Consider the following 19,861-nt stretch of genomic DNA (forward strand, 5'->3'; position numbering starts at 1 on the left):
CGTGGGAGAAGATGCATTTGAGCGAACGTGTACATTATCCCTAAAAGTGAATATGGACTTTGGAGCCTCGTAGTTGAGATGGGACTCGAAATATTTCACCAGGTTGTGGCAGTTGTCCTTATCATTGTGATCTACTTTACCATCGGAGGTTTTGAACTTTAAACTTGAAGGGTTGTATTTGCTGAGTTTGTGTTTAAAGTTTCTGTAGAAGTTTCGCGTGTTGGTCCTCTGGAAGTCTAGTTCAAGGTATGAAGGTATATATCGCTATTTGCGGAGTTAATGTTTGTTATCTTGAACAAGAGTTTAAAATTATTTACAAAATTGTAGATCATGTTTTGCGTTACTGTAACAATAGTAAATTTTCTTGAAGTTTCTGAGACAATGTCTGTCGCTCCTTTTGGTAGGTATGCATGTTCAACCTTCTTTCACTTTTCCTTTTCGATAAGACCAAGTGATCTGTCACATAGTAAAAAGCTGTGCTCAGTCCGTGAATACTGGAGTATGACTTTTTTTTCAAAATTCGAATTCGTGTGGACAAGAACAGAAAAGAACTGCTGAACAGCATGATTCTTGTTTTGAGTGGCACAGTCATCAGAAAACAAATATAATGCTTTTACATCTGATGTTTAATGAATGGATTTAATTTAGTAAAGTTAATAGAAGAACTGAACTTCTGTCTTATGTTTTCAAAACATATGCTTTCATAAGCTTAATAACTAATTTACTAGGTTATCTCAAATATAACAGATTAAAGGGTTTAAGATGTAGTAGAGGAAATATAGGACGGTAAGGATTTGACCGGTTAGAATATAAGGATCTTCTACAGGTCGAGCACCAATTCATGTTAAAAGGATGACAATAGAAACTATAGATCAAAATAGAATTTGGTTGATTGGATAAAATTGGATTCCACGGAATTTATTATTTGCAGTAAAGGGGAGAATGAGGAGAATTGCAATAAATGTATTGTTTGCATAATGATTGATGAAACTCATAACCACATTGCAACATTTTTGACCGGTAAATTTATCATGTATGTTAAATGAAGACTTTCCTCAGCTAACTGAACAGATACAAAAGTCGTGTTCACATTGAGTAAAATCATGTCCAGCAGGTGCATGTGGTAAAGACATGTCCTGTTGGCACCTCAACAGATTTGTCATCATCATCATCATCATCATCTGTTTACCCTCCAGGTTCGGTTTTTCCCTTGGACTTAGCGAGGGATCCCACCTCTACCGCCTCAAGGGCAGTGTCCTGGAGTTTCAGACTCTTGGTCTGGGGATACAACTGGGGAGTATGACCAGTACCTCGCCCAGGCGGCCTCACCTGCTATGCTGAACAGGGGCCTTGTGGAGGGATGGGAAGATTGGAAGGGATAGGCAAGAAAGAGGGAAGGAAGCGGCCGTGGCCTTAAGTGAGGTACCATCCCGGCATTCGCCTGGAGGAGAAGTGGGAAACCACGGAAAACCACTTCCAGGATGGCTGAGGTGGGAATCGAACCCACCTCTACTCATTTGACCTCCCGAGGCTGAGTGGACCCCGTTCCAGCCCTCGTACCACTTTTCAAATTTCGTGGCAGAGCCGGGAATCGAACGCGGGCCTCCGGGGGTGGCAGCTAATCACGCTAACCACTACACAACAGAGGCGGACAACAGATTTGTCACCGTTTGAAAGTGTAGACTTTTATTTTGGTATTGTATAATTTAATACATGCAACACACACACAAGGAGTTGTATTTGCACATCAGGGGACGGAGAGTTATACAATCTGGACCCCTTAATTGTAGGCCTTACCGTTATCGTTCTTATTCTAATTGGCAAGACCTTATGTTATAAAGATACTTCACTCTCGTTAATTGTGTAGATAAATCGCTCTGTACAATTATTACTTGTAAACTTTAATATATAGATATAGGTATCTCATAAAAACATCAGACTTTGAGCTTTAGTAAATCCATAATGCGGATGAGAGACTCAGAGTCAATGCCTTGCAGGACATTATCATTCGCTGTGAAGGACGCCAAACTATAGTCTACTATCAGTTGTTGAATTTCTGAGGATAGCTTTTATTCTAAACCACTGAATGATCTCTCTCCACCAGCATTTGATGGGAGAAAGGAGAGAATACTCATTAAAATGTGGCGCTGGACTTCTGACCCCAAATTGGCAGGTTCGATCCTGGCTCAGTCCAATGGTATTTGAATCTGTCAAATACGTCAGTCTCGTGTCGCTAGATTTACTGGCACGTAAATGAACTCCTGCGGGACAAAATTCCGGCACCTCGGCGTCTCCGAAAACCGTAAACAGTTAGTTAGTGGGACGTAATTAAAATCTCAAAGCAGTGCCAAAATTTGAGAGGGATGGGTGGAATTAATATTTATCATGAATTAGTTTTAAATTCACATCATCATCATCATCATCATCATCATCATCATCATCATCATCGTCATCGTCGTCGTCGTCGTCGTCGTCATCATCATGTAATTCAATCTAGAGTACGTCCTTCAGAATTGATTGAATGTGGAAAAATTCTTCTACTAGTTCAGATGCTGCATCATCTGTATATTTTTCCGCAAAAGTTTCAGCATATTTTCCAACATCTTTCGAAAGTAGAGTTTTCAAGCAATCGAGGAAATCAAATAGGTCAGGTTGAAAGTATGTAGCTGTTCTTCTTCTCAAATAATAACTGTATTGGTTTTACGTCCCACTTCCTACATTTACGGTTTTCAGAAGCACCGAGCATCCAGAATTCAGTCCCGCAGGAGTTCTTTTACGTGCCCGTAAATCTACCGACACGAGGCTGACGTATTTGAGGACCTTCAAATACCACTGGACTGAGCCAGGATCGAACCTGCCTAGTTGGGGTCAGAAGGCCAGCGCCTTAACCGTCTGAGCCACTCAGCTCATCTCTTCTTCTCAGTTCTATTTGTCAACTAGGAATATATTGATTTTCATGTCTGATTTTCCATCAAACCTACATCACCATGAATCTCCTCTACACTCATTCTTACTTTTCTTTGCCTTTGTTTATCTAGTTAATAACACATTGTCTGAGATAGTTTCATCCCCCCGCACCCCCCCCCCCCCCTTTTTTCTTTTTCATAAAATTCAAGTCGTCCATAAGTCCTTCGATATAATTGTAGAGTGAATTATATAATTATACAATGTTGGTCAAAGTAGCAGTAGCACTTTGCAACACCTTATTCGCATTTTGAACGCACTCAAAAACATTAGTCCAAAATATAGCTAAACGGCTATTTTCAGTACCTGAAAATACTTACATAACTCATTAGCTTTGACTCTGATCTCTGGTTTCAGGGTGGAATCTTGAGAAATATCTTCTAATCTCTGGTTTCAGGGTAGAATCTTGAGAAATATCCCTAAACTTGTATGCTTTTAAAACTACAGACACTAGTGAAGCCACCGGCTCATTGACTATTTTGTTAACCATGTGTCCTTCGAACTTAACAGTGGTTTGGAAATTGTGCGTTCTTGGTCATCTGTTGTTCAGATGAATACTCCTGTTACAATATAGGCTGGTATATTTAACACTGTATTTTGATATAAGATATTATTTAAATGTAAAACAGTCTATTCTTTAGTGCCTCATTTTTTGTGTGGCCTCTAGGCTGTAGCCTCACAACCCTCCTCTTCTGTTGATACCGTACTGTCCATCACAACTGACACATAGGTAATCTTAAGCGAGAGAATTTCGGAGCAAGATTCAGTCAAGAATGGACTTGGCAGTATTCTTTTGATGCAAATTTGTGAACTGGTCAAATTGTTCTCTGCAGTAGAGAGGTTACTTGAAAGTGGACCTGTCTGATTCTGTCACCAGGTGTGCAGGATCTATTTTTCTACCCGGTGCATGTAAAATGGCTTTTTTCACGGGAAAAATGGACTTGATCAGTTTTTCCACTGAGTCTTTCAATTATTCTTCCTTAAATGTACTTTTCTCCAAATCACTCCTTAGTACTTCTATTTTGTTCATTTCACTGTTCCGAAGATCTTGCATATTTTGCACACGAAAGAAGTTATTGTGATTGAACTGCTACTGTTCATTTCTGCATAGGGGCTGATGACCTTGATGTTAGGCCCCTTTAAACAACCAGCATCATCATCATCAGCATTTCTGCATACGTGTAGAGGCTGGAAATAGTACCGGGTTAAGTAGTATCACCTAGATCTAAGTTGGGGACGACTCTTTCGATATCGACAAGAGAGGAGTGAAAATGATCGCCTACAAATAAAAATCAAATTGCTCTGTTACTGCTAAGATGCAGTACTTGGTAAGCCCGCATAATATGCAATAAATATCTTAAACATTAATAAATTTGTCCTGAACATACATTTAATTTTGTAGGTATTGATCATGATCATGATCTTTAATCACTGGTAATCGCTACACTAATTTAGGTACTTTGAAGTAAATTACAATATTACAATACTTTATTTATTTATTTATTTTTTTGTTTTGTCAAATTTTAGTTGTCATTTTTGAATTTCACTCTAATATTATACTGATAGGGTTGAATATTTTAATACAGTTGATTCTTAATTCTTGCTGTTCTGGGTGGTCTGTGGTGGAAGACTACAAACAAAGGTTCTTCTCATTTAATAACATCGAACATCCATGACTTAGTTTTTCTTTGAATTATCAAAGATTTTATATCTACAAGTAATCATCATATTGAATGATAAACATAGATAATAGTGTAACATTCCAGAGGAGTATCCAAGGTTAACAATACTAAATAACATCATGGTTAAACCAAATTTATTCTGACACATTTGCCACCATACAACTCATTTGCGATGCACATCCATCTATAGATTCAAGAATGAATGATACATAATCATGGGACATTCTTTGTTCATTTCCCAGTTCTTGAAGATCTTATGTTATTTACAAACTGTACCCTCATGAAGGAAGTTGTTCTGAACCAACTGCTGCTGTTCTTTATTCCAGAAATGTAGAGGCTGGTACTTCTTAAGGCTGGTACAATTTATATCATTAGTCTAACATTGATGGAATTATCACAGCATTCCTATTGCTTACTGAAATAAAGTCGTCACATTTCGTACGTCGAAAAGTTAATTTGAGTTATTAAACAAAATCCTACAGATTATTGTATACCTGTATGCTGGTATGCTGAATATACTGAAGCCACATAACTTCTAACTTTATTCCTGTTCCAAAATAGAAATATCATATTCATTTATGAACAATTTGAGAATTTAACTCAAATCATGAGTAGCATTGCTAAAGACTGATAATGAGGATATCCCATGTCCCATATTAACTCTAATGTCATTTTGGTATTTGAATTTTTCGAAGGGAAAAAGCACCTACCATTCTGAGTTGACTTTGCTCAAGGATTCTGCAGTTCATATTTATTGTTTATCCTGGACACTATAATATCAACATCAATACCCTTCTTATAAGTATTACTGAATAGTTGAGTGGCTCAAGAGTTACCTCACTATCAGTTAACTTACATATTACATGTGGAATTACAAGAAGAGTGATAATACCGAGTAGACGTAGAACCACTTAGGAAGTGCTCTTCAGGTATATTGTGTACACTATATGTCAAGTTACTCCTGTTAACACTGGCAGGTTTTCATTAGCCAACTTTTCATACGGAAAAGTAGATTAATGTGGAAAGTAATTAAGTCATCTTCATCTGTTGTTTAAGCTGAATGTGTTCCCTCCTCACAAATAAAACAACTAACACTATTAACTGAACTACTAAACTTCTAGGTACTTTCTTCTAGAAATGTGTTTTCTTTCTTACATAAATTAATATTTACAATAGAAGATCTGCTTATAGCAATAAATACAAATATCTTAAACATTAATTGATAAGTTAAAATCATATTCTAAATTAAATTATTTGATGTATAAGTATTATCATAGTAAATATATAACACTTATAAGCTGAACAATGTATTAATAAATGTAAGTAATTTATCTTCGAAGAAAGTGTGCTTTACCTTCCAATCCATTGCAGGAGTTCTCTATTGTAACTATATCTTTTAACTGTAGCCCTGTTCTTCAACAGGCATATTCTTTATCTTGCCCTGCATCGACTGCTATGCTAGGGTTGACCTTCGGACTCGAACCTATGATGTCCCTCCCCAGGAGGTAAGACTGGTGTTGGCTTGGAATGCACAGCACGTGTGTCTTAGTTTGGAGTTTGTGTTGCACGCTACTCATCTTCCACAGATATCGCCTGTCTTTGTACTATAGCTTCCATTATCACATTTCTCCTGTCAGATAATAGTGTGGTATGAATTATCAAAAGAAATCACTTCTACCATATGTATAAATCAACTGAGAAGGATTACTGCAGTTTAGTACTAATGAACTAATGATAATTTAATTTTGTAATTCATTAACATAAAATTAATATTTAAAAATATGTCTCATAATTCTCTAAGTAACATTCTGTCTGCTTTTCTTACCTCAGATTATAATGCTTTAGTATATTTAGTTTATAGTCTATGATACAGTATTATATTTCATTTTATATGAGTGAAATTGCCCCAGATTTAGAACATTGATATTTTCAAGGCTTGATTTGAGGAATTGTACATCATATCACTCCATTGTCACTCACCACTGAGAACAAGTACTTAACACTGAAACATGGCTCATACTTTTGAATACGGTCGTTGTTATAAACTATTACCCTTTAATAGCTGAGCACCTGATTTATTCATTTAAAAACACAGTAATTTACTTCCGCTGAATTGTGAACAAGGTGTCTTGCGTCACTGTCTCATTGCTTGAATTTAAAAATTTTAATAATTAGTGTGTTGTTCCCCTTGGATCTCCCATAGCATGTAATTGATTATGCCAGAAATAAACTTAGACCCTTCAGACTTCCTGTTTCACAAGTGTAATTCACAAATACTAATAAATAAAGCACCTCTATTATTCAGTTAATCTTTCATTACTGATCTGCATTTAGGACTGTCACCAAGATGGCAGATTCCCTATCAATTGTTTATCTAGTCTTGTCTTAAATTAGTTCAAAGAAGTTGAAAACATATTGAGCTTCATATCTTCACAGACTTATGAATTGCCCATTCCTATTGTGCTACTAAGACAGCTCCAATCAGGAGACCCAGTAACTGTTGTAAGTTCTCAAGTGAAGCCACCATGTATTGTATCTGATTTATTTGTCCACACTTCCCTGCTGACTTTCTATTTCATTGAGTTAGGAGGAAACTGGGGCCCAATGCAATACCTATAACTGTTCATTATACTTCATTTTCCTACTGGAACAATCTCCACATTACAGACCAACACCAAGTGAATCAAACTTGTCCTCGGACCCTTCAGCACTAAAAACCATACGCTCAATAAATAAATGGGACGTGGCCTTAATTAAGGTACAGCCCCAACATTTGACTGTTATGAAAGTGGGAAATCATGGAAAGCCATCTATTTTTTTTTTTTTTTTTTTTTTTTGCTAGGGGCTTTACGTCACACCGACACAGATAGGTCTTATGGCCTGGTGTGAAAATGAGAAATCACGGAAAACCATTTTCAGGGCTGCCGATAGTGGGATTCGAACCTACTATCTCCCGGATGCAAGCTCACAGCCGCGCGCCTCTACGTGCACGGCCAACTCGCCCCGTAAAAGCCATCTTCAAGGCTGCCGACAGTTGAGTTCGAAACCACTATTAATCAAATACAAGCTCATGGCTGCACGACCATAACTGCATGACCAACTTGCTTGGTTAAACATTTGCCCCCTTCCACTTATTGTTTCCCCTCCAGCTGAACAAAGAAATCCATATGTATTGAGCCCACTGTATATTACTGTAATAAAAAAGTTTAGTTGAAATCCAATATTTTTTCTTTCTATATTACATTGATACACAGTCTAGTTTCAAACAACCCCCTCCCATTACCCCCACCCTTAGTCAGGAAGTGATAAATTGGAGAATATATTTATGTGGTTATGCAACTAGTAGTAAGTGTTCATTGAACTGTATGTCTTGAATTTATTATCAGTACAATAATAATGTGAGTTGTGTCACCTTAGAAGTACCAGACCATCTTTATTTCATGCTCTCTTATTAATTGAAATAACTAAAATTGACCTACAGCATTGACAAATTGACATTATTCTCTTCGAAAGAGTATGGTTGTAATATGTTGGATCACAAATCTTCCTTCTGGCTATGTATTAGTGTAGGCCTATTGTACACAACTTATTGGACCAAATTCAGTGTTGATCCCAAAGAAAAGTGTTTTACTTTACAAAACAAATAGGATTTTACAATATAAGTATAAGCTGCACATTGCTAAGTAAATAAAATTGACTTGACCACTTCACAATCATAGCCACCATATGGGCGGCAGAAAGCTATGGTAATATCCTGTAAATAACGAAGTTTGGGTGCATGTAATCTCTAAGTTTGCTGCCTACATAGGCTATATATTTTTGTAAAACAAAGTATTTTCTCCTAATAACAGACTAATTGTGAAATATATTTTTATTGAAAAAGGCAGCATTAAATATGAGAGTTACAAAAAGCAATCGAAATAGTATAGAAACTGTTGAAAAAACAACAAATTCAAATGAAAGCATAAAAGAAAACAATACTCTCATTTAATATCAAGCAATTTTCTTTGTGCATGTTTTGGACCTAGACACATCAAATTGGATAGGAAACTTACATGAGACTACAGTGGTGAACTTATAGATTGTTGCAGCATTTAACAATATAAGTAGAAGTTGGACAATGTTAAATTAAATGAATAAAATTCTAATAACACTGCTAGAAAGTACATGAAATTACTTTAAAAGAATATATTAGTGTTTAAATGCAGTAATAATCATGCTATATGAAATGGATACTTTCAGAGTAGGCTAACTGCTATGCCACCAATTGCACTTAACAAAATATGGTAAATATCTCAAGCAAGGAGGTACAGTACAGTACTGCTCATGCACCTTCTTCGATATACACAGTTTCCAAGCACCCTGCACCAGCTGATGCTGTCATATTTTGGCTGTAAAATGTATAAGCTGTAAAATGATGAGTGACAAAGGGTTACCTACCTTATTTGAATTTCAACACTATTACCAAAACAAAAATTTGAACTATCTGAACACACGACAGGATGTCATTAAACTTATGAATACCTTCTACCAGAAACAATATATAGGTATATTTGATTTCAAGAAGAGATAGGCACTAGCGGAAAATCAGTCTTCTTCATCGAGTTCCACGAATTGAGAGGTGACTCATTATAAATCGTTGATGGTTCCGAACATAAACAGTATTTCCCAAACTATGTCTTGTAAGCAGAGTTGGGAAGTAACTGAGCAAATGTAATCTAATTACTTGTAACAAATACTTCCTTAATAATTTTTACTTGTAATTGTTACTTTTTACAGAATGAAATTTTTACTCATAATTTAGTTCTTCTTCGTCTTCTTTATCTGTTTACCCTCGAGGGTCGGTTTTTCCCTCGGACTCAGCGAGGGATTCAGGATGGATAAACATTTCTTTTATTTAGTTTGCTAGTTATTGTGCTTCTGGCAGGTATAAACCCAATAATTAGAAACATATGCATATGGCACACATACATTAAATTAAAATGCTAGTGATAATTAGCTTCATAATTACTTTTGCCATACTAACTACATTTAATTTACAGTACCTACATTCGTAGTGGTGACGTTAACCAGTGGCAGCTGGTGGTATCTGAAGTTGGGTGTAGCACCAAATTTTCCAGTATCAAATGTTTATATGAGAAGCTCACACAAATAACAAGAAACTCTTATTAAGTATGAACTACATGTCTATTAAAACAGAAATATGACTGGCAAAAACACAGGAAATAAGAGGCTAATTATACAGTACAACTACAGTTATTCTTAGCTCTCTTGAACTGAAAATTTTCCCGCCAGTTTTTCATCAGTGTAAAAGGTTGGTAATATTGTGGGTGAACCAGTATGGTACACCCTGGTAGCATGGAAAATAAATTACTATTGCAAGAGGAGAGAAAGCAGACCCAGACGTGAAGTCATCTCCGTAGGGTAGTACAATCTAACGGGGACATTTGTACTTGTTACTCGATGGGGGGTTTGCTGGTTCTGTGCAGCACCCAAGGACCGATACTGGCGAGAGTGCTGCCTGATGCTATGTACAGGCTTAGGCTTACTGCTTGGGATTTGCCATAGGAAAGCAAACCCCGTGAGTTTGATTCAAAGCCTGAAGCATTTATTGGTCCATTATGAAGCGTTATTACCTCGAATGACCAAAGATTATAATACCAATATAAATGGTCCATTATTGGACTATAAATGACCAAAGATTGTTCATTTTAACATATTTTAGAATATATACTGGGTTTATTAAACTAACAAATTAGAAGAAAAGACAACGAATGAAGTATAAAATTATGCAACACCCTGCAACAATACCACGGACCGCCCCTGACATTAATGATGTTCTAAGTATAACTTAACTGCAACACTAACCTATTATGCATGTCAGTATTATAAATAAATACTGGAAAAAGTGATAATGCATAAAACTTAAGCCCTACAACAGCTGAGTACATACTCTTATGGAACCCATATCTATAACCTACAAGCTTGCAATTATAATAGCCAATATTTCAAAGAGTTTAAGCTCTACTTCTTATCCTCCATTATTTTAGTTATTACATTGACTCATTCAGTTAAAAGGTGAATTTGTAAGCATTACTCATGACAACAATTAAATTATTCCCAGAACATGGTATTTACCTGTAATTTACCGTACCGGTACTGCATTCATCCATCTTGCTCTCACATGTTGTACTTCTTGCAACATGATAGCCTGCTTCTGGAGTGTTGCAGTATTATTTATTTGCCTCAGTATTCAGTAGTCGCAGTTAATGGCCAGTCTCCCTTGATCACTGACGTGCCAGGCAGGAAACTCCTCTTATTATATACATCAAAAAACAGTCTACATTAGCATCTTTTCAACAGCACATTGATGTTCTTTTCTCGCCAGTTTGATTCTTCAAGAATATTCTCCAATGGTTTATGGAGAGGAGTTACCCCGGTTCTACTTACAGAAATGTGCAGTATATCATTACCTAGGAGCATTCTGCTTCAGCTTTGAAAATGTTTTGTCATACAACCATAAGCTAGTAACAACCATCCTCCAACATCAAGACTATGTTTTTTATATGAGATAACCTTTCATGAAAAAATATCCACATAGGCCTATATTGTAATTTATTGTTCAGTTAAGAACATTCTACCATATTTTAAACACACATACTTATATTTTCAAGGACACAAGTGTTTTGACAATTAATTGTGCTTCTTTTGTAAACGGTGTTAATACTATTGCCCTGCGGGGGCTCATTTGACTGCTCAGCAACATCAAGACCTGGTCTTCAAGACTTTTAACATGAGATTGCCTATTATACTGTGAAATGTTTTAGATAGACAGAGCTTCATGCTGTGACACATTATTTTAACTTAGTGTATATTTTTGTGCTTTTCAAATGGTGCTTATTTATTAAGTTGCTGAGGATGTCCCAGAGGAAGAGACAAAACATGTCCTACTAGAGTTTAATTGTATTTTAACAAGTAAATACATTGTTTATAGTACTAAAAAGGTGGAATTTCTCTCAAAATATTTAAAATATACTTAATCACTATCAGTACAGACCATTAACATGCAATTTATTTCATGCAACATGCCACTTATTGTTAGTCGAGCATCTTATCTCCTTACTCCCAAGTATTCTCAGCCCAAAGTTTGCAACATTTTCATAACATTTCTCCTTTGTCAGACATCACCCAGAACTAATTGTGCTGCTTTCCTTTAGATCTTTTCCAGTTCTTGTATCAAGTAGCCCTGGTGTGGAGTCCCATTAATTTGAACCATACTCTAATTGGGGTCTCACCAGAGACTTATATGCCCTCTCCGTTACATCCTTGATACACCCCTTATACCCTTGATACCCTTATAACCATGTGATGAGATTTGAAACCTTTCTTAAAAACCTCTTTAATATGATTACCCCCAATGAAGATCATTCCTTATATTAACACCTCAGTACTTACAGTGATCCCCATTACACAGTGGCGGCTCATGCTGAAATATATTGGTGATTCTGCACTGAGATGCCCAGTTCATTGCAGTAAGTGTAGTGGACAAATCTAAATTTGTATTGCATAAAGGAAGTGCCAGCTGAGTTTATGTGCATCCTCCTCCAACCCCTCAGAAACACCTTACTCCATGTTCTATCAGCTTTCAAGTTCCCAAAAAATGTACAGGAAAAATACAGGTAAACATACATCTTCATTTGTAAGACCCCAATTTCAAAGGATGGTGATGGTGGTGATTATTGTTTTAAGAGGAAGTACAGCTAGGCAACCATCCTCTAACAACACTAATAAGGACAAAATTGAAGGGGTCTAACACGATGAAAAATGAAGATATCAGTCAAAGAAAGACAAGGGCCATGAAGGGCATGAAAATGAAAGACTCCCTAGGACTCGTGACCGAATACCATAGGGGCCGGAAAATACAAGAGTTAACCAAGTGAGGTCGGATAGGATAGACAAAAGCGAGGAACCTGGCATAAGTAAGTGGAAGCAATTACAGACTCAGCTAAAGGAACTGTGGATGCCAACCCATGCTCCCACATTGAGAGCCCCTGGCTGCCCTTTTTTGTCACCTCTTACAACAGGCAGGGGATACCGTGAGTGTTATTCTACTGCCTCCACTCATAGAGGGGATTTCAAACTTCAATGATATAAATAACTGACTTGTACAAAAAGCAAAAATTAAAAAGTTACAAAAAAACTTTTCTTCCGCTTATCGAGAAAATGTGATCTGGTATCGACACACTCATATTTACAGAGGTTCCGAGAACTGCATACAGCTTTGGGAGCCAGCTATCTTAATGGAGGGGTACGTTACCTGATAATACTAACATTCCTGTTTTCATTTTCATGACTACCTAACTTCGAAGAATTCACTATCACTATGGAGAAACATTTTTATGATTACTTGTAGAATGTTCATTCAGGTATTGATGTAGTTAATTTAATGGTTTGTCTCGTCTTGCCACCTATATTATGAAGAGTGAAAGACTACTTATTAAAACCATTGTCAAAAGGAGGTCATACTTGTTACGGTGAAATGGGTCCACCTATTCAATACGAAGGCAAATAATAAATATGGCTATATTTTCATAATGAAAATGAAGATCTACAGCCTGCTTCCAGTTGTTTGACCGGGGCAGAAATGGAATGAATGAAGCCCCCATTTAGTGGTGAGGATAGGAATTGTGTCAGCTGCCGAAGCCTGTCGCACTCCTCTGGTGCAGTGATTAATGACTTGACAGAAGAAATGAAATGATATTGGAGAGTGTTGTTGGAATGAAAGATGACAGAAAAATCAGAGTACTCAGAGAAACACCTGTCCAACCTCCAGTTTTTTCAGCATAAATCTCACATGGAGTGACAGGGATTTGAACCACGGAACCCAGAGGTTAAAGACTGGCACACAGCTGCCTGAACCACAGAGGCTTTTATTTTCATAATAATCAGTTATATCATCATTACAATATTAACATAATAGTACTAGTTTCAACCAACCTGTGCCTTCATCAGCTGCATATATTGGAAAATTGTCTCAATAAAACATTTAAATACACAAAAACAACCAAAAAGGAAGAAAACACATTAAATAAATCTGTAGTAAAAACTTGAAGATGACACCAATGTTCATCCATCACATAGTATTGTGTGGCAGTGCCAGAAATAAGTTGGATAATAAGATACTATGTTGTGAAGTACAGTACAGTCTTAATCTTGTTTAGCCTTGTGGTGAAAGATACATTTAACAAACTCTTAAAACTTATTTGAGGGGGACATCTATGGATTGTTACTATAAGAAGTAGTGGCCCAGAAGATGTTGCTTCAGTTTAAGCCTTTAAAATAATTCTGTGCCACAGTTATCTAATAGCAAAGTGCCAACCCAGAGCAGTGACATTTCAATACAAATCGTTAGGCCAGGTCTAAAGGCCTTTCTTTCCTTTCACGTCCAGCAAGACAAGGTCATCCCAAAAAGAGTGACCAAAGGAGGAGAGCATGTGATTTACAGATGCAGTTAGGGAGAAAGTGTCAATAATTCCGAGAATTGGGACATCTCAGCGACACAGCTCCTCCAATACACATGATTAGGTCAGCCACGCAGATCACACAGGACCTTATGGGGGACTCTTAGCCACCTATCAGAAAAAGCTGTAGCTAAGTGTGCTCCCATGCTTTCAACCTAACGTTGTGTCATTCACAGATCCAAGCAAGGTTGCCAGTTCACCAGTATCTGAATGGGTATCGATCTTTGTCTCGATAACAACTTTCAATTGAAGGATGGGATCGCTCATTGCTGTATATTATGTCTTTCATTCTGGTGGTTCTGCAACTCTGGAGATCTTACCATGATGCCATGCCTGTCATGAGGTACTGCCACCCCATCAACACAGTAATTAAAACTGAGAGGACTTTTCCTCTTGGTGAAACTTACAACCTGACCTTTCATCCCATTTACCATCATACCATGGTCTGCTGTCCATATCACAACAACTCAACAATGTCTAGGTCCTCCTGGAGTCGCTCACAGTTGTACAACTCTTTTACTACTCTATACAGTATAACATCATTTACAAACAGCCTTATCTGTGATTCAAGTTCTTTACTCATATCATTTATATATGTACTAGCTGATGTACCCATGCTTTGCTATGGAATTCTACACTGTATACAGAATTATTGGTTAGGTAGTGTACACGTTCTGAGCAAGATTGTACTAAATTGCATAGCACTTAATGTTACCCTAGCAACGCGACAGGGAAGTTACCAAACGCCTTTTCTCATATGAAGACTGGGTTAGGGAATTTTCATTGTAATGGTAGGCCCCCTTTCCTACCACCAGTCACAATTAGGTTGAGGAGTATTCATTATAATGGCAGACACTCACTCTCCACCTGCCTTTTCACATCCTCAGAAAGACTGTCTTAGTAGTGTTCCCAACTGAAATGAACATAGGTCATTACAATGACATCAGTAGGAATGGCGCGATTAAAAGCAATGCATTCATGTGAAATACTCGATCAAATGAAAAACCACACATTTTCTTACTTTTAACGAACAATACCACGCTGCCGATCGAACAGTCCAAAGTTCCAGAGCTGGAATGACCAAGCCGCAGACAGCCATGATCCATGAATACACTTCGTCTTATTGCAGCCGGGTGGGGGTGCCAAATAGTGGAGACTCCCAGGGCAAAAACTATGCCCTTTTACTAATCTGTTTCCTAGCAGTACCCAATGACTCGGAAAATCTCAGTTCACTACACAGGCGGCGGAAAAATCTATCTGACTTGGAGGAAAATTGTTCCTCCAAGCCAGAGGAGAAATCCCCTCTTCAGTGCTAATTTGGAATAAAATAAATGTAGAATTTAATAAAAGTGAAGAGGAAGAAGCTTTTCTTAAATAACGGCTCTTTTCAGGGTTGAATTTTGAGTTAGTGAATTGTGGTGCTATAATTTGGAATAGGCCTAAATTGTAATTCTAGACCAGGTCATACTACTACTACTACTACTACTACTACTACTACTGCACACTGCTCATTCACCAGCGTGCCAGAGTAGAATATTATGATGAACCAGTCTGTTATGTCCCGGCAGTATCAGACAATGTATGAACCAAAAGAATGGCATGCTCAAGAAGAATGTTTTGCAACTCCCCAGCTATTTCCCGCCAACATTCAGTCGGACTGTTATACTCAGTACGCAGCAGTAATCCCATCTGAGTTGAGCGGCAGCATAAGAGACTAAGAACATCACAACAAACAATGGTCAATGTAATATTATTGTTGATGAATGTTATGCGCTTTCAGTATTGCAGGCCTTCGCATTTAGTTTTCTTCCGACTCTGAAATACCACTCTCATCATTGTCAGTATGGTAAAACTGAATGAAACATAAATGGTCAGAAATTGTATTCTCTATAACTTTTGTTGTGTAATGCTTTTCGATAGGACCATTGTAAAGGACCAATAACATAGGTATTTAAAAATTAAATTTTAGATGCCTTCCCCTAAACTACAATTTCATCCAGGGTGAATAAAATTGTTTATAACTTAGACTGTAGTTTCTTATTCCCCAACTTTCATTAAATTCTGTTTATCCATTTTCTCATGGCTCGGTGTTGATGTGGACTTGGCAACAAAAATAGAAATTCATGAATATCTGTGTTATCAAAGCCAGTATGGTAACAATGTATGACATAAATGATCAGAAATTTAATTCTATATAACTTTCATTATGTAGTATTTATCGATAGGACCACTAATGATATAAATATTTGAGAATTAAATTTTAAGCCTTCCCCTAAACTACCATTTCACTCACCGTGACTAAAGTGATTATAGCCTAGATTGTAGTGGCTCATCCCCCGACTTCACATACCGATTTTCATTAAATTCTCTTCAGCTGTTTTCTCATGATGCGTGTACATACAGACAGATAGACAGATAGACAGACAGACATAAATTATGGAAAAGTAAAAATTGCATTTCCTTGCTATTATGGACATGACTGATACAAAAATACAATTCTTTTCAAATTCTGAACAATGTACAGGCAAAACTGTTATTTTATATAGATAGATAGATAGATAGATAGATAGATAGATAGATAGATAGATAGATAGATAGATATAGATATATAGATATATAATAGAAAACATAACGACCTTAATCATTACAGTATCAGATAATGCTTACCTACTCTAATTCTCTGAGTTCTATATTCTAGAAATTTAACCCCCCTCCCCCCATCAATTGGCACAGGCTAGAACTAAATGTTGCTCTATGAGATACAGTATCTCCAGCTCTGATATTGCTGAGGTGTAACTGCTGCTGAATAATAATTGTATTAAGGGCACGTTCAGCAGATGTAGATGCTATGAAAAGTGTTACTGACATGAACAGAGGTGCTGCTGTAGTAGTACTTTCTGACTCATTGAGTAAAGAAGTGACAATTTACTCACTGTTAATTTTGGCCAGCCTGCAACATGTATAGCTCTGTGTTGGATTTTGGAGGTTTTTCTACAACCACACTGCCTACAGTAGTGCTATTTCTCCATCCAACTAAACTCAACTGATTTTTTTACGAACTAAAGAAAAATGTTGAATATATTCCATACACTCGTTACATGAGATGATAGGATGAGCAATTATTTGCTTGTGTTATTGTATATACAGCAGTGTAGCTCATTTCAATTTCATGTGACTCTTGCTAACCTGGTTTTGCCCTAATAATGTCCTTTGTTGAGGATGGGCGGCATCTGATATGTGTGGGGAAAACTACATGTTAGTGTGGTGAAATATAATGTTATGTGTGGTATGTGAGTTAAAGGAATGCTGGGGACAGCACGAACATCCAATCCCCAAACCTAGGAAATTAAGTGTTTAAAATCCCCTTGACCAGCTTGTATTCAAACCTGCGTTCCGAAGGATCAAAGGCAAAGACGCTGTCCTCTAGGGCCAGGGAACAGGAAACTGTATACTGTACAGTAAACAGTTGTCATAGAATTTTTATACATTCAGAATAAGATAATTGAATCATAATTGAATCATACTAAGTGTTAAGATTCAATACACTTTAAATAATTATTAATAGCTCTTGTTAGCTAAAGTGTTTTAAACATTTTAAACATAGTATTATTACACTGAAGTTGGACCCAAAATATTTCTTAAGAAAATGTGAGCTGAGAATATTATGAGATGTACAATTTTCATTAGTTTCATTTATTTTCTCTTCCAAAGATTGAAACCTTTTAACAGAAAACCACAATGCTAGGCTGCAGAAGAATTTTTGGTGATTTGAGTAACTCATTGGTGTTTATCTACTAATCTCTGTCACTTGCAACCCTTATAACCCCCTTGCTTTCTTCAGTAGACACTGTACTTTGTACAACTCTAATTTTATACCAAAGGAAGCAATAATTTAGCTTGAATGCCATTTTTAAGTGAAAGTTTTGAATACCGGTATCTCAGTGAAGTAGGGTTGAAACATTATTATAATGAAAACTGGACAACCTCTTGCATGCTCTTCTTGTTTATTTAAAAACTAAAGGAACCTTATAACAAAGTCTTGCCTTAAAAGGGATGCTTTTACAGAAGGATTTAACCTAATGTATATGCCTGATTAGTCTGCACTTGCTTCATGTGATGTACCACCGTAAATATCAGTGTTGTTGTGTAATATGTAGTTGTGTAGTCCACCACAGTGTGAGAAGTCCTGTAGCATTGTAGACTAGGACTATAAATATACCACAGCATGTATCTTTATAGTGGTTTCTATTCCTTGACATTTTAAACTGTATATAATGTATATACACTGGTAGCTGTGTATATAAAAGATTTGGTCACAATGTAAAAGATTAAAATTATACAAACATCCATGAAAGACAGCCATATAATGACTATGTTCCACTGGATTTAGACTGTTAAGACTCTTTTATAGATCTAATACAATTCATTGTCATATACTGCATTTAAATTAGTACTTATAACTGCTGTCCTGATCTATTTCTAGTAAGATACAGTGTACAGACTGTACTGTTTCTTCTGGTATGGGCCAGATCAGGTTTGTTACTTTCATTTTCCTGCATCAGTCTTATCCTAGGCTTAGACAATATGAAAGCGACTGAGGTATGAGTATTACTGGTAACACATTCCTTTTGCAGCCACTTCCTTTGGAGAATGGTGAAATAGTGTTGCTCGTAGGGTCAGTTTGTGTTTGGCAGGATATGTAACAGCACCTTCTAGTTTAGTGAGAAAAGCAACAGAAAACTACATCACCCCTAATTACATCTCTTCGGTGATGCCTAGGCTACATATGACAGCTGATGGTCAATTTGTTGAGGATACAAACAGTGAGTAGGCTGAGGACTTCATACTTGTTTTATAATAGATGACAAACTAAAGCTGTACACACTTTGCCTTCTCATGAAGTGTATACTTCACCTAAATTTAAGACAGACCCCGGGTTTCATGAATACTGTTCCTATGAATTACAATAAAATGTGGCACTGACATAGTGGAGACGTTCAAATACCTGGGGAGTGAATTAATGGAGAATGCTCAACTGGATGCTGAAATTAGCAAGAGGATACAAGCTAGAAGCTGTATAGTGTAAGAAACATGTTATGGGACAAAGATGTGCCAATGGAAGCAAAGGAAACTGTTTACAACTTACGGAGTGGAAACTTTGACAATGACAAAGAAGGATGAGAGTTGAATACAGGCAGCCGAAATGTTCGTGAAAAGTATGATACAGAAGAGTAGAAGAGACAAAATAAGGAATGAGAAAATCCTGGAAGAAATTGGAGTGGAAATAATGAATTATAGAATAGAGAAGAGCCAACTAAGATGGTTTGGACACATAAAGCGAATGAGTGATGAAAGAATGCCAGAAAAGGTGATGGAAATGCAAATGCAAGGAAGGAGAGGCCGTGGACGACCACGACTGAGATGGAAGGACACAATCCAACGCAGTATTATAGAAAAAAACCTGGACTGGGACATAGTGTTGGAGGAGGAGTGGTGGAAATACCAAAGAAAGTGAGAGGAACCATATTTTCCCCTACCCGGCTACAGCTGGATAAAGAGAAATGATGATGATGATGATGATGTGGCACTGACATGTAGTATTTCACTCATAAATTAAATCATGTAATTTTTAGAATGGATTTCACAGTAAATAAAAGGTAAACAACACTTTTGATTTAATAATAATAACAATAG

General features: G+C 36.8%; 1 protein-coding gene across 6 annotated transcripts in view; it reads left to right on the forward strand.

The window, feature by feature from the left end:
* The window catches only part of LOC136887089 (band 7 protein AAEL010189), a 545,233-nt gene that overhangs the window by 497,331 nt on the left and 28,041 nt on the right, over positions 1–19,861 (forward strand). For all 6 annotated transcript variants that reach the window (XM_068231058.1, XM_068231060.1, XM_068231061.1 and 3 more), the window contains one exon: positions 6,069–6,151. In XM_068231058.1, coding sequence (XP_068087159.1) covers positions 6,069–6,151 — 83 coding nt within the window. The remainder of the gene's footprint in view (positions 1–6,068; positions 6,152–19,861) is intronic.

The sequence above is a fragment of the Anabrus simplex genome, chromosome 1 (genome assembly GCF_040414725.1).
Source record: "Anabrus simplex isolate iqAnaSimp1 chromosome 1, ASM4041472v1, whole genome shotgun sequence".
Classification (NCBI taxonomy): domain Eukaryota; kingdom Metazoa; phylum Arthropoda; class Insecta; order Orthoptera; family Tettigoniidae; genus Anabrus; species Anabrus simplex.